The sequence below is a fragment of the Fukomys damarensis genome, unplaced genomic scaffold (genome assembly GCF_012274545.1).
Source record: "Fukomys damarensis isolate Sample0158 unplaced genomic scaffold, DMR_v1.0_HiC HiC_scaffold_2, whole genome shotgun sequence".
Lineage (NCBI taxonomy): Eukaryota > Metazoa > Chordata > Mammalia > Rodentia > Bathyergidae > Fukomys > Fukomys damarensis.
The window spans coordinates 45,347,965-45,362,404 of record NW_022900914.1 but is presented as its reverse complement, the minus strand read 5'-3'; the positions used below and the strand labels follow the sequence as shown (position 1 = coordinate 45,362,404).

Sequence of the window (14,440 nt, the reverse complement as noted above, 5' to 3'; positions counted from 1 at the left end):
AAAAAAAAAAAAAAAAAATTCATATGTTGCTTGTGGCCCTAGAAAGTAAAATCACTTCATCACATCTGAGTTAAGGACTTTGAATAAAGAAACAGATACTCCCTAACAGTCTATGCTTTGAACTTGTGAAAGTTTTGAATGTTTACTTTATCTTTAAGTCATGATTAATTACTGGGTTGCTCTTTCTAACCTACCATTTCACTTCTTAGTCTTAGATTAATAGTGGTTTGAAATTCTGTTCGACAGAGATTTAATTGAGTTATATCAGTGAGAATTTTGTGGCAATGATAGGCACAGTGTCTGGCCTACTGTGCATAGGCATTTATTAAACTTATTTCTGTGCTTGTGTAGTCAAAGTCCTTTTCTGGAAGGAGAAAATGTATAGAAAAGAAAGTTCTAATGCCTTTTTTTTTTAAAGGAAATTCAAGAAGGATGCTTTCCAGAGATGACTAAGAGTAATTAGGTCATGGTTCATAGTGGCAGTAGCTGAGTTTTTGTTTTTACCCGATAGCATTAAAATGATGTTTTTAATAGAGTATTTGAAAGAAGTTATCTAGTTAGATAATTATATCTGGCAGTAGTGTGTCAGCAGCAGTATGTAATTATAGAGAAGCCTCACTTGCCAACCAGGTGCTCAGTTAGCACTTGCTGGTAGGATGGCTTTAATTAGAATGGAGAATTATTCCAATAATCTTTTGCGGGAGAGCCCAGTGCATGTGGTCATGTGCTCCAGCATTCCCTGAGGCCTCCAAGTTGTTTGGAAGTCTTTTTTCACATTTACAGAATAATGAGTCCTTCCATAAGTATCTTGTTTTCCCTGTGTATAGTGGTTACTTCTCTTTTGTTGTTGTTCTGGGTTTTTTGCCTTTTAGTTGGTCTGGGATTGAACACAAGAACTCATGCATGCCAAGTACATGCTCTACTGAACTATGTACTCCCCGCCCTTGTGGTAGTAGTTCAAACTATTAGTTCTGTCCTCCCTTCTCTCTCTCCTGGCTTTGAGTTTTTCAGATATTGTTACCCCTACTTCTGTTCACTCAATAAAAAGACAAATAAGTAATTCCTTGTCAATTAATAACATTGAAGAGATACTTTTACAATAATTACAGTTGATGGTCACTTAAAGTGTAGAGAGAATTCTTCCAATAGTCCTTCCTAACTATTTATGAAAGTCTTAAAATGCCTAACTCTAAGGCATTTTTTTCTAAAATCTCTATATTTTAGTTTTGCTACTTTTACTTTAACTCAGAAAAATAAGTACTTTCAGGGCTGGGGATTTAGCTCAGTGGTTCAGCAAACGCAAAGACCTGAGTTCAATCCCCGGTACCAAAAAAAAAGAAAGAAAGAAAGAAAGAAAAATAAGTACTTTCACCTTTAAGAAGACTAGTGATTGTACACAATTGGGAACTTTTTGCTTCCTTCCTGTTTCTCATTTGCTAATCTCTACCTCTGTTTCTGCTTGTGTGCGTGCATTATTAAGCTACAGAAGATAGTAATCTCATCTCAGGTTTTGATGTCCCTGAGGGCTCGGAAAAGGTGACAGAAGATGAGTTTGACCCTATTCCTGTATTGATAACCAAAAATCCACAAGGTAAGACAGAGGTTGGGGAAAAGAGAAGAACTTAATATCAGCTCTCATTGATGTACCTGATCAGCAAGGTGGAGCAGTGGGGAGGACATCAACATTTATTGAAGAACACTGGGGACAATGTCAGTCATTATAGGCTGGACCAGTGTAGATAGAGATGGAGATACTGATGTAGGTATCTTAAAGCCTGTTCCTGGTATTTATTTAGAGAGAAATATTTAGTAGTTTGGCTAAAAGATAGTTTCTACAAAATATCAAGCCAAAAATAGTGATCTTCAGTCTGTGGAAACCCAAAAATATATATCAAAATTATTTAACATTTTTTATCATATCAGAACAGTTTGTGATAAATAATTTTCTCAAAGAGATTAAGTGGTGCCTTGCCATCAGCCACATCTTTTGGACATTTATGGAACATCCTTTTTCTTCTCGGATGGGTTAAAATTATTTGAATGTACCATAAAACAATGAATTGCCATAGAACCATTTATTAAAAGTATGTTCTTAATGCAGAGTCTTACTTATTTCTCCCAAAGCAAAAATTCTCTTTAATGGGGAGATGGCTTGATGATAATGAGAAGCTAGTGCACAGTCAGTTCTTAGGCAAGATATATATTGGTTTGAAAACAGCATCATCTTTGCAAGACATCCTGCCTATACTGTAGTGTGCACATAATGCCTGAACTTCTTTGGTGGGAGGTGATGGATAGCTAATTTACATATTTTAAATTAATATGTATGAGTTTGAAAATGTAAAATGTTGCTTCTCTAGGTTTCTTTTTTTTTTTTCTCCTTCTTCTTCTTTTTCTCCTTTGCTTGCTCTGCACATCTAAACCTTAACCCTCTGTGTTTTGTACTGAACTCCTATCTCTCCACTTCCAGGTGGGCACTCTAGAAACAGCAGTGGGAGCTCTGAGTCCAGTCTTCCCAACCTAGCCAGGTCTTTGCTGCTGGTGGATCAGCTCATAGACCTGTAGCGGTGACCCAGTAGCAGATGCAGTTCTGTAACCATCATACCGTAATACACATTTTCATTACGGAATTATGAGAAAAAAATGATTTAAAAAAAAATCTGCAAATAAGGGGCCCTCTAGCCCCTTTCTTCTACCCCTTGCCTTCTCCTATAGAAATGATAAGGAAAGAAAAAATCACTTTGGCCCTCCAGATATATTCCTTGGCCAGTTCCTTCCTGTTAGTTTGCTGTGTTTTCTTATTACCCTTATTCAATAGCATTATCTTAAATCAAGCACTAGATGCCATGAGCTTCACCTCTGCTGGAATCAACTCCACCAAAAGCTTAACTGTAATTGAACCTAGTGAACTGACACCTTTGTCTCATTCTTGCTAGGAATGGCCTCCCAAATCAATCCTCCCAGCCCTTGTCTCCTTGGCCAGATGCTGATGAATGTGTTTCCCTGTTCTTGCTTTTTATCCTGATGCGTTGTTATGAGGACAAGCCTACTTCCCCTTGTTTTAACTCTAGGCAGTAGCCTGGAGGTGGGGCTGGGGTTTCAGAAAGTGTAAAACTGTCGATTGATAATATATATTTGAGAAGAGAAATTGAGCCCAGCTCTACCCAACCAACTTTGACCTTGTTTGATCATAGACTTAGCCAAGGGATTTACACCCCATGCAACCTGCCCAGCATTCGTCCAGCTTTCTGGCTTCTGTTGAATCATGATTTCTCAGATCTGGAGACGTGACTGCAAGTACTTGAGATCCTTGGATAAAATGTGTATGTTATATAAATCCCAAGTATTGCCATTCCTTTTCATGTTACCTGGCCAAAGCCAGGATCTCAGAATTAGACCAAAATAAGACAGTGGTGGTAATATGGTACCTTTTAATAGAAGACTTTTCACTGGGGGGTGGCCGGGGGAGGGGAAGGAATTGTAGCAGAAACAGATGTATTTTTCTTGTGATTTTTATTTTGAATCAAATATTGTAAATTGTGTATAAATGAAGATGCTGAATAGTTCTGTTTCCACTTGGCGTTTCAAGTCTGATACCAGGTGTCTGTACAGGGTTTTGATCTCTTTTCCTTGTATAATCACACAGCTATCCTACAATGTAAAATACGGAATTATTTTGAGTAGATTGTATGTCTTGATATAAGCTCTCAGCAGGTCCTTTGTCTCTGTAGAATAAGCATGTTGTTTATTTTCAGATAATCAGAAAAAGTGTGCTGACAAGCTGGACACAAATTGACTGTGGCTGCTTACTTTTTTTGTCTCTCTGATGTTTAAGTTGAAGGCTGCAGTCAATAGAATGAGTTCAGTTGGTTCTCCTTGGCTTCCTAGATTTTAAAAAAGCAAACAGCATAGTTCTTCACTAACCTTAGACTATTGTTTATAAAGTAAATAAAGGTCCCTGCACTGATATGACAACATGCCTCATGGTCACCCTCTGTGTATGTACCTACTCATCAAAGTGTATTTTATTTATTTACTTGGAAAGCACTTTTATAAAATTACCTTTTTGAGAGAGAAGTAGGCACAGAGAATCCCATTGTTCTCTTCCTCGAGTGCCATTGTCTGTGATCAGAAAGGAAAGTCTAGTGGATTGGGTTTGTAAAAATAAAATTCCAAGTCCATTTGCTTGTTCTCTATCTAGTACTTTTGGTTTTTCTTCCTCACATTTGCACTTTAAGGGGCAGGGGGCTTTGCAACAAGAGCCTGCAAACACTGCAGTGTGAGAACAGCCTGTGAAAAGGCACTGGAGGAAGAGTTTGAAACTTTCATGCTTCCTTCTGACTTTCCATACTCCTGTGCCAACTAAGACCTGATGAGCTAAGTAAAGGCCTCTGCTAAGAGAACAGATCATTTCCAAAATTGAGAGAGGCACAAGCTGCCAAGGAGAGAAAAGATGTCCATAGCAGTGGAAATAGGATTTGGTTAACTCCTTTGTGGACAGGAAAATTGCTGTAGATCAGAACTATATTCTCTTTCCTGGACATAGAAAGAATGTATGAACTAATGAAGGGAATGTTTATTTTTCGTAAGGATATTTTAGCTCAATTTTTTCGTGTTTGATTTTTCTTCATATGATGTTAGAAATATAATGAAATATCTAGTTTATTAATTTAATTGAAATCATGAAGAGTACAGTTTAGAAATTAGGTGTCTCTAAATTGTTCCTTTTCATGTATTATCCATAATTGTATTGAGATATATTATCTAGTTATTTAGCTCAATAAAATTTAATGGAGACAGTTAATGAAAATGAACAGACTAGGAGCCACAGATGATGGTAGGAGCCTGAGGAAGGTAATGACAAGAAAATGTCTTAGGCTTATTCTTTAGGAGTATAGCCCCTAGGGTAGAACTGTTTTTCTTTTGAGGTACACATGGGTGATTTGGTAAACAAGGCCTTCCTTAGCTTGTAGCATCATCCCTGAGCTAAAACAAGTTCATTTGAGATAAGCATAGTGTGTTAGTAATAGGTAGGCCTATCTACTGAGCTACACAAGGGACCTTACAGACCATGTGCTAGTCCATTCACTTCATTTTACAGGTGTGGCACCCTGGGCAGGTCAGGCCAGCTGGTATCTAATCCTGACCTTGCCAGCCTCTGGCTGGGTGACCTTCAGCAGGCATTTCACCTGCCAGAGGTGCTGACTTACATGACAATAGATTTGGACTAGCTGGCCTTTAACATTATAGAAGCATAGTCCTAAATTCATACCATTATGTTTAGGAGAACTATGAAGGAGTTATATAATCCTGATGTTCTTTACTTATCTTCTATACACTTGCTGCTATATAGCAGCAGTTATGTATTAGTGAATTGTAATAGGCTTCTCACCAACCTCATTGCTCTTTATGTTACCTGAATAGAAGCCTAAATCTTCATAGAATTTTGAATATAGATTTTCCTGTTTTTTTCCTTTTTTATTGTTACACATATGTGCACAGACACACCCATCTACCTATTCCAATAAAAAAGTATCAGAAGATTTTTATTCTTTTTAAAGTGATCAAAAAATATGTAAGATCAGGGATCTGCCATTGAAATATAGACAACTACCATATGCATGTATGTTTTTTTATTTGCTTTTATCCCATTTGGGTGAGTGTAAAACACAAATTTTTCTCCTTCACAGCATTTGAATGATGAGATCAACGAATTCAATTCCCAATGTTTTTAAGAAAACAGCCCTCACAGAAGATAAAGTTTAAGTGTTCACTTCATTATAATTATTTCTTTAGTGGACATATCAAAATTTTGACATCAAATTGAATATTATTCCGTTCAAAAGCACCTAGTTTTACTTTGGAAATTAATACTTAGCATAATAATACTGCTGCCATTGAAGTTATTTTTGAAACTCCTCTCTTTAGAAATAACATCAAGGAAGGTAGTAAGGTATTGTATTATTAGTTGTATTATCTAATATCACTTCGAGTATCTAATTAATATCACTTTCAGTATCTGAAAGTCTATTCTCTTTCTTGATCCACTAATTTCACCACTTCTGCTTCTGAGTAACATTTAGCTGTTTCCAAAGAAGTAAAATCATCCCAGTAAGATAAACAGTGGTTACTATTGACAGTGGTAAGAAGAGAAGAACCCACAGGAAATTCTCAGAAAAGACCTTATAATAAAAAGTGAACATAATTGGTCTTAATTTCTGTCATACTTTGATTAAGGGAATTTCAGTGATTGCCCAGTCTTTAGTGTGCATTAGAAAATTGAAAGATGGGTTTTTTTTATTTTCCAGTAGCTCTGAAACAGGGTATCACTTTATTTAGTGCCATTTGATGTTGGACTTTGTTTTTCCTGATTAGGGTTATAGAACTTAGTGTGCTAATAATTGGAGGAAAACAAACTCTAGAGAAGAACCTGTTTTTCTCAAGGCACAGTATTTTTGTTTTGTTCTGAATACTCTTCCTGTTCTTTTGACAAATAGTTGGTCATTTTAATTCAAGACAGTACAACCTTCCCCAAGGTCAGGAATACACAGTTACTTCTGTCTTCAGCAGTGCTGTGGGAATCTGGGGGCCACTGGGCCACGCTCCTAGAAGCATTCTGCATTCAGCTGAACAAATTAATTCTATAGATACCTTGAGCTAAAGTAGAGTCTCCTATAAGTAGATTACTTTTTCTTTTTTGTTCTTTTTTTTCTGTTTTTCTTTAAATCCCTGTGAGTCCTTAACCTTTTCAGTCATTATCAGGATCCTATGGCCACTAACTTTGATTTTGGGGGTTAAAAAAGATACATTGCCCAATATGTTGAATTAGGCAAATAGATGCCACCCAATAGAATAGAAAAACTAAACACTTCAAATATTGCAAAGCTATCTTCTGTTCCTCTCCAGAAAGTAATTTTACTAATAAAAATTAGCCTTTTTCTTACTATACTGGTAGTGTCCCTGAAGTTGAATGGATTGGGTTTCTTGAAGTGGAATAAATAAAGAGGGATGCCTTCTCTTCACAAGATCCTATTTTGTTTCTCTAGGGATTCCTTTCACTAAGGTGGGAAAGGGAGGCTCCATGGGTAATGTTAACCTATGCAAAGTTACCAAGTAGTGGTATTGCTAGAATGGAAGACACTTTTGGTTCTCATTCTGATGCAGTATCTTGAATTTACTCTTTCCTGTGAGTATTTTACTTGACCTTATTCTCACCCCATTGTCATGTGGATGTATGTTTTTCATAGATAGGTCTTTACCCTGTCCTCTCCAAGAAGACAAAGCAAACAGATGTACATGAAGCTATCTTATGCAGTAAAAATGTGAAATTCGAGTATTGCTTTGCAAGTATTGTATAAATAACAAGTCTGTAAACAAATTTCTTATGTAAACATACAGGGGAATAAAGACGTATCTGTTCAAATGAGAGCATGATGTTTAGAGATGTAAATAACTCAAAATAGCTGCTGTTATCCTAAGCTGAAAACTCTTGCAAAAGGACTTAATCACACTGTTGAATGACAGTAAATACATTGCACAAGAAAAGTGAGGACACGTGAGAGACAGCAAGGACATTTGAATGGGTCATAGGCACACTGGAAAATAAAACTCATGGTCAAATAGAACAAAACACTGGTGAGCCTGTATTTGCTTTGATCAGACATGGGGTTATAAACTGGAGCCCAGATTTGCAGCTGCTGTTCTCTAATTTGATTTTTAATATACCCAGGCCTATTTAATGGAACATTTTAGGTTCACAAGAACAACTTTATGCCCAGTGAGAAATTGCTCTCATTTAATTGCCTTATAGGCTTGAGAGGCACAGCATCCATAGCCACTGATGGCCCAGATCCAGCCGTGAGTTTTACTGCAGCTACCCAACATATAGCAGAACCAAATGCTTAGCAGTTATTTTCAATAGTCATTAGTTTAGTGCACATCCCTTAATTCTTCGATTTGGTTCCAAGACTGTGAATTTCAGTTGATGTTGCATTTCTGAAGTTCCTGTAAAGGCTTCCTATTCACTAACTACATGAGAAAGTTTCTCAATATTCCATATCTTTTGAAGTTTTTGGCAAGAATTTTGTCTTTGCTGTTCCCTTTAGCTGTTATTTCAATTTATGGTGTGGAGAAAAAAAGATTCTGATATACTAATAGATTAAGGAACATTCAGCCTGAAATTTAAGTCTCTGGATTTTGATTTTGTGAAGCAATCTGATGACCCTTACTATTTCAGTCTGATAAAACTTTTAGAGTCAGCCCATCCCAAATCATCATCCAGCACTTAACTTTTGGTGGCTTTGGAAGTCAGTAGTGAACTAGTGAAGTTAGTTGCCAAGTCATCAGACACTTTGGGGGACTGCTTTGCTACTCCCTGAAGCACTTGAGTTCTTATTGAAATCTTTGTAAGTTGGAGCCTCAAAATAAACAAAAATGGAGTTGCCACTAGAGGAAGTATCAAAAAGTGTGCTTTAACCTGGCACATAGTCCTATATCAAAGCAAGAAAAAAAAAGAGTGTTTTTGACTTCTTGCTTAATTTGATGTGCTAAGCCAAAATAAAAAGAGACATAACCTAGTTTGAGAAAATTATAACAAAATGCCTCACTTAGGCTTCGTGCTAAATAAGATCCTTGTACAGACTGTGAGACCAGTCTAAGCCCCTGAGGAACAGGCTTGCTTTGAGTTCTGTGGTCACAGATTATCTGCTGTGCATTTCATTGGTCACCAAAACAACTGGTCCAAGGCTTGAGGTTAAATTGGTACAAAGCCTTCATTGCTATTAGGCAGTCTGCAGAAGCAGGCTTTCCTGTTAGTACAAGGCTGTCTTCACATGCAATGACTATTTATCCTAAAAACACATTTCCCCTATAACACATTTATATATTCCAAAAGAGACCTTTAATTGCTAACAAGACTTCATGTCTACCTTCTGTTTACAGTTACTTGAAATCTCTTCTTTTAACTACCTTGTTTCTAATGTGACCACCACCAGAATTCCCAAAGGGATATTCTCTGGCATTTCTTTGGCTTTCAGAGTGCCAGGCCTGGAAAGTTGCAAAAGGTGGTTATGGTATGTGCTCTTTGCCTTAGTTACTCTGAGACTCGTCCCAAAAGAATGGAAGGGTTTAGAGATTTGGCCTTCTTGAGGAAGATCCACTAAATGTACCTTTCTAGTCTTAAAAGGCAGATTGATAAAGAGTCCTTGTTTTGAAGGTCAGGAAACTAGTTTTCCTTCAAACTTGACATTGTGGTATTTTTTTGTGAGTGTAAACTTTTGAAAGTTGTTGGTATTAAATATTATTTATTCCATTACCATGAAGGTCATAGACTGTGTTCTGAGTTGAAGGGTTTTCCAAGTGGGTTTTTTGACCAAAAGTCCTCTTTTTAACAGAAATAGTTTTGGTGGGTCGGGCATGTTCTTCCTCTTTGACTGTGAATATGGGACACTCTTGGGCCCAAATACCTCTCAAAATGGAATCTGGCACTGCAGGTATCCAAAGTGCTCCTGAGGCATTCAGTCAAGCCAATGACTTGCCATCATATGGATCAATAATCAAAGTGAACACTACTTTGAATAGATTTGGGTTTTGTTTTGGTTTGGGCTTTTTAGAAATTTAAGCTGAATTCAGTCAAATCAACTGCTTTTTTGGTAGCTTCTGCACACAATTTTGTTTGACTGAATTCAATTTAAATTAAAAAAGGAAAATACTCTAATCAAAATAGTGTTCATTTTGATTATCAGTCCATATAATGCCAGAGTTAGTCACTGGCTTGACTAAAATTTTCATTTATTTTTTCCTCAAAGATATTTTGCTCTCCTACATTAACTTTCAGAATAGTTATAGAAGATGAGAAATTGTGCCTTAATTTTGTTTTTTTTTTTTTTTAATTTTATTGAGTTTATTGGTGCATTTTAGGGATACAGTACAGTTACATTCATTGTTGGGATCATGTACCTTTACATGGCAAGTCTTGATTCTCATTTTTTCCCCTTACTGTGCCTTAATTTTGGCAACAAACTTTGTCTAATGGTTGATATTGGAGAAAGTAAAATAAGGCATTTTAGGGGCCTCTTGTTCCCTTTGAAGACTAGTGAATTTTATTTTGGAAAAATTCTTTGCCTCTTTTTCATTTGGATTTTGCTCAGAAATAATCATCTGGGTACCACCAAGACAGATCTGATATCAGTATGTTTGCTGGAGAAATTAGGACGTGTCTTTCCACACATATTGCTGGGGAGAAGATGTTCTTCTTGTTTGCTGTAAGCTGACTAGTGCTTTTGTATCACTGTGTAACTGCGCATATTAAAGTTGTAATGTAAGGAAACATTTATTCTCTTCAAAATCACATTCTTTAAATATTCTTCAGAAAGCCATTTTGCACCAGTATAGGATTTAACGTAAAATTTGAATTTGGAACTCACTGAATGCACTCAAACTATTAGAAAGAGAAATAAAAGTGGGTGAAAAAAATCACTTATTTTGTTCTGAAAACAATATTTAAGGTCAGAACTGTTTTATAAAGAGCACTGCTAAAAAGTTGCAGGATTCAGAGAAACAGTATTTTTGTACCTTATCTTATAAAATGTTCAAACCCCTCTCTACAGTCTCTTTACAATGTAATGTCTCTCTAAGTAACTAGTTTCCCAATAAACTGATTTTGATGCCTCTTCTGCTGTGTTCTGTGTGCTTAATTCAAGCAGAAACTTTAGCAGGGGATAATTTTTAGCAGAAATTGCTGCAAGCTGTTCACATAGAATGGGAGAGGGCCCATGTGGGAGGGGATGATGGAATTCCACCTATACAGAGGGCCTGAGTCACCTGTGGCTCCAAGTCATTGTACCTAATATTCTAATCCTGACGGGTTGGGGAACTCCACTGGTATCTCTTTATTGGGACTGTGATGAAATGATACCTTTACCCCCAGCCACCCTTTGTCTGGATTCTTCTTGATTAGTTACATATGCCTTTTTCCTGCCCTCTTGCTAACATGTGCCCAATGACATACTTCTAACCTGCTAATATTTCTTGGAAGGTAAGCTCTCTTGCATTCTGATAATTGTCTATTTGATTTTAAAAGCCAGAGCACCCTGAGGCACCTCTACCTAGAGACCCATTGACTAGTATATTGGAGTTTGCTGACTTTTCTGTAATTACCCATGCATTTCACTCCTGCTTAAAAATCTTAATGATAGATTCATTTAAGCAGAAGAGATCTTTGCTAATTTAGAAGACTGAAAACAAAATTCCAGGGCAACTCTGACTGAAGGTGACTTCATTTAGCACGATTTTGATTCTATATCCTTCTCTTAGAAAGTACCTTCAGTATTTGTATTTGCACACTCTGGTGCTCTTTGAGTGGTGCTTGTGACAAATTATCGAGCAAACTTGGATTTATCAAGCAGCCACACTCTGCTTCTTTACAGAGGGTCTGTCCCTCTGTGGAGCAGATGGCCACATGCCAGGTACTGGATTGAGTTCATTCCCAGACAGTGTTTCTACATAATCTAGAGCTGTCATGGTACATGTGGAGATGAGTGACTGATGTTTTTTCATTCCATTATGAGCCAGTGCCAGGTAGAGCAGGTGTCTGTGCCTGGCCCCTTGATTAGGAGCATTGAATTGTAGTTTTGCTGAATGTCTGTGTGCCTAACATCTTCATCTACTTTCCTGCATATTGTGCCTTTCATGTTCCAAAATGTGAGACAGTGATTGGTTGTGTTGCAGTTTGTGTGCAATTTCCTTGCCTGACTTTTATTTTTCTGTTTTTCCTTTTCCATTTTCAACATCTATTATTTGGTCACACAATGTTTCTGCCGCGGGTTGACCATTAAATGTTCCACAAAGAGTTGAAATGACCTACACATTAATTCTGCATTTTATGCTTTTCTAGGTCTCCAGAGAGAGCCCAATCCCTGCCCTGTAATCACTGTAGAACACTTTAAAGAATCAGCGGGCATTAAAGGCCTTCCCCTGTATCCAGACCCCTCCAGAATACCTGCTGCAAAGACTCAGAACAACTTAGAATCTGACTACTTGGCCAGAGATGGCCCTTCAAGCAACAGTTCTTTCCACAGCAGTGAAGAGGAAGGGACTGACCTGGAGGGAGACATGCTAGACTGCAGTGGGTCTCGACCTCTCCTTCTGGAATCTGAAGAGGAGGATGAGAACTGCAAACCTCCCCAGGGGAAGCTGGGAGGAGGCAGTCCATTCGCCCAGCCCGAAGTCTCTACTGAGCGAGCAAAAGTAGTGCAAGGTGGAAGAAAGAGCCAGTTCCAGTCCCTCCCACAGCTGGCCACTGATGGTATTGGTGAGCCAGATGTTTTTGCCACCGCTCCCTTCAGGAGCTCAAGGGTTCCAACTGATGACATGGACATTTTTTCCAAAGCTCCATTTGTCTCCAAGGGCAGTGTGGCTTTCTCCCAGCCAGAGGAGGTGGATGTGTTCTTGAGAGCTCCTTTTACCAAGAAGAAAAGCATGGAGGAGTTAACAGTTGTCCAGAGCCCCTCCCAGGAGCTGCCTGCACAGGCCAATCTTCTCAGCCAGGCAGGTGATGTCCCTCTGTTCTCAGGCCGTGAGAGAGCAGGGTATACCTCTGTCCAAGCTCAGTATTCCATGGCTGGTTTTGTGCAACAGTCTAACCTCCCCTCTCATTCTCTGCAAGCAGCGGACCATCTTGACAGCATCTCTCCCATGGGACCCTCCATGGAATCTGGAGGCCATTCTAATGACAGAAACAAAGGACCCCAGCCCCAGAAAGAAGCCATCTCAGGACCAGTTGCTGGCAAACCATTCCGTCCCCAATCATTATCCAAATATTCACGTCACTATAGCCCAGAAGACGAGCCAAGTCTTGAAGTCCATCCCATTGCTGCCTACAAAATTGTTTCACAGACCAATAAGCAGTCGATAGCTGGCTCTGTTTCCATCACTTCCCTTTCCTCCAGGACTACAGAGTTGCCAGCTACTGATCCTTTTGCTTTAGCACCCTTTCCTTCCAAAGCAGGCAAGCAGAAACCTTAGGAGCAAAACCTGAGCCTTAGGACTCTCTCTGTGCCCCACCCCACCAAAACCCACCACACCACTTCCTCCAGAGTCTTCTCAAGAAAAAATATTATCAATTATTATTTTTCAGTCCTTTAAACCAACAAATTCAGTTGCAGTGATACTGAGATGAAGCTCCTTTAAATTATGCCTATTTCTTTTGTTTATATTGAATTCTGGACTTTTAGGCACTTCTGTTTCCCTCATAGAGGCCTTCCACCTCCACCTAAAACTGCTTTTTTTTTAAATCCAGAAACTTTTAATCCAGGAATATTTTCCCCAGATTACCAGGGGTCAAAACTCTTGCTAATTTTATTCCTGCAGCTCCTTTTGAATCTGTTCATTGAAGTGTCAAGATGAATTCCTCTAGGACTTGATTTAAAACTCTTGAAAAGGAAAAATTCCTAGAAAGAAGAGCAATATAAAAAGTCCTGTGCATCAGGAGAAAGTGTAATCCTGCAGCTACTAATCATTCCTATAGAACCAGCAGCTCTCGAAGGATTTTTGTGAATCTGAGTCTGTGTGAGCTATGCAGGCCGTCATGTGTCTCTGTTCCCCACGTTCATACTTTTTAAACTAGTATGGATGCATAGGCACGCGCGCGCGTGCGTGTGTGTGTGTGTGTGTGTGTGTGTGTGTGTGTACAGGAAGCATTTTCCTTTAGTTAAATCCTATTCCACCACACCTACCTCCACAGTCAAATCACTCACTTACTAGCATTTGCCTGCTGACCTAACTGACTTGAACCATGTTTTTATTTAGTTTTATTCTCATTAAAAAATTAAATTCAGTGGAAGGTGTAGGGAAATCTTGCTGGAGCTGAGATTTCAGGGTAGATTTATTTTTTCTCCAGAACTTGTTCCTTACTCTTAATAGATTCTGTTTATCAGTCTGGGGATGTAGCTCAGAGGTAATGCACTTGCCTCACATGCCCAAGGCCCGGGATTCTTTCCTTGGTGTGTGTGGGGGGAGTGCAAATTGCATTTACCTGTTTGAAAAATTGTCTTATTATGTTTTCCCCTCAAAACAATAGAAAAGAGCACCTTCTTACAGTTCTAGGCACTGAGTGTCTAGACTCAATGCAGCCAGTATAGAATTCATTAATCATGAGACTAGGCTACAAAATAGATTGCTTATTTTATTTTGGTCCCATTGCTGCCATTATCCTTGCCATCCTTCTCTTCTGCCTTTTGAGGAAATAAGAATCTGAGGAGACACTAAATAAATTTATCTGCAAGAATGGAAAAGAGCAGAACCAGCTAGCTATTAAAAACTTTACATTCTTTGTGCTCTTTAGGTGTTAAAGTAGGGCAGACAGGTGACTGGCATATGTTTTTGAAAGTGTCTTTTATTTCTGGAAGATCTGATTCATTCCTAGCTTTTTTCATACCCTTTA

General features: G+C 38.3%; 1 protein-coding gene across 14 annotated transcripts in view; it reads left to right on the top strand.

Annotated features, from left to right (window-relative positions):
• Aak1 (AP2 associated kinase 1) overlaps positions 1-14,125 on the top strand; it is a 154,931-nt gene extending 140,806 nt beyond the window's left edge. For 5 of the 14 annotated variants that reach the window (XM_010609674.2, XM_010609672.2, XM_010609673.2 and 2 more), the window contains exons 20-21: positions 1,481-1,591; positions 11,894-14,125. In XM_010609674.2, coding sequence (XP_010607976.1) covers positions 1,481-1,591; positions 11,894-13,023 — 1,241 coding nt within the window. In that variant the 3' untranslated portion in view covers positions 13,024-14,125. Of the gene's footprint in view, positions 1-1,480; positions 1,592-2,470; positions 2,725-11,893 lie in introns of those variants that run through there. The other 9 variants (XM_010609681.2, XM_010609683.2, XM_010609682.2 and 6 more) reach the window with 3 other exon arrangements.
• The last annotated feature ends 315 nt before the right edge of the window (positions 14,126-14,440 follow it).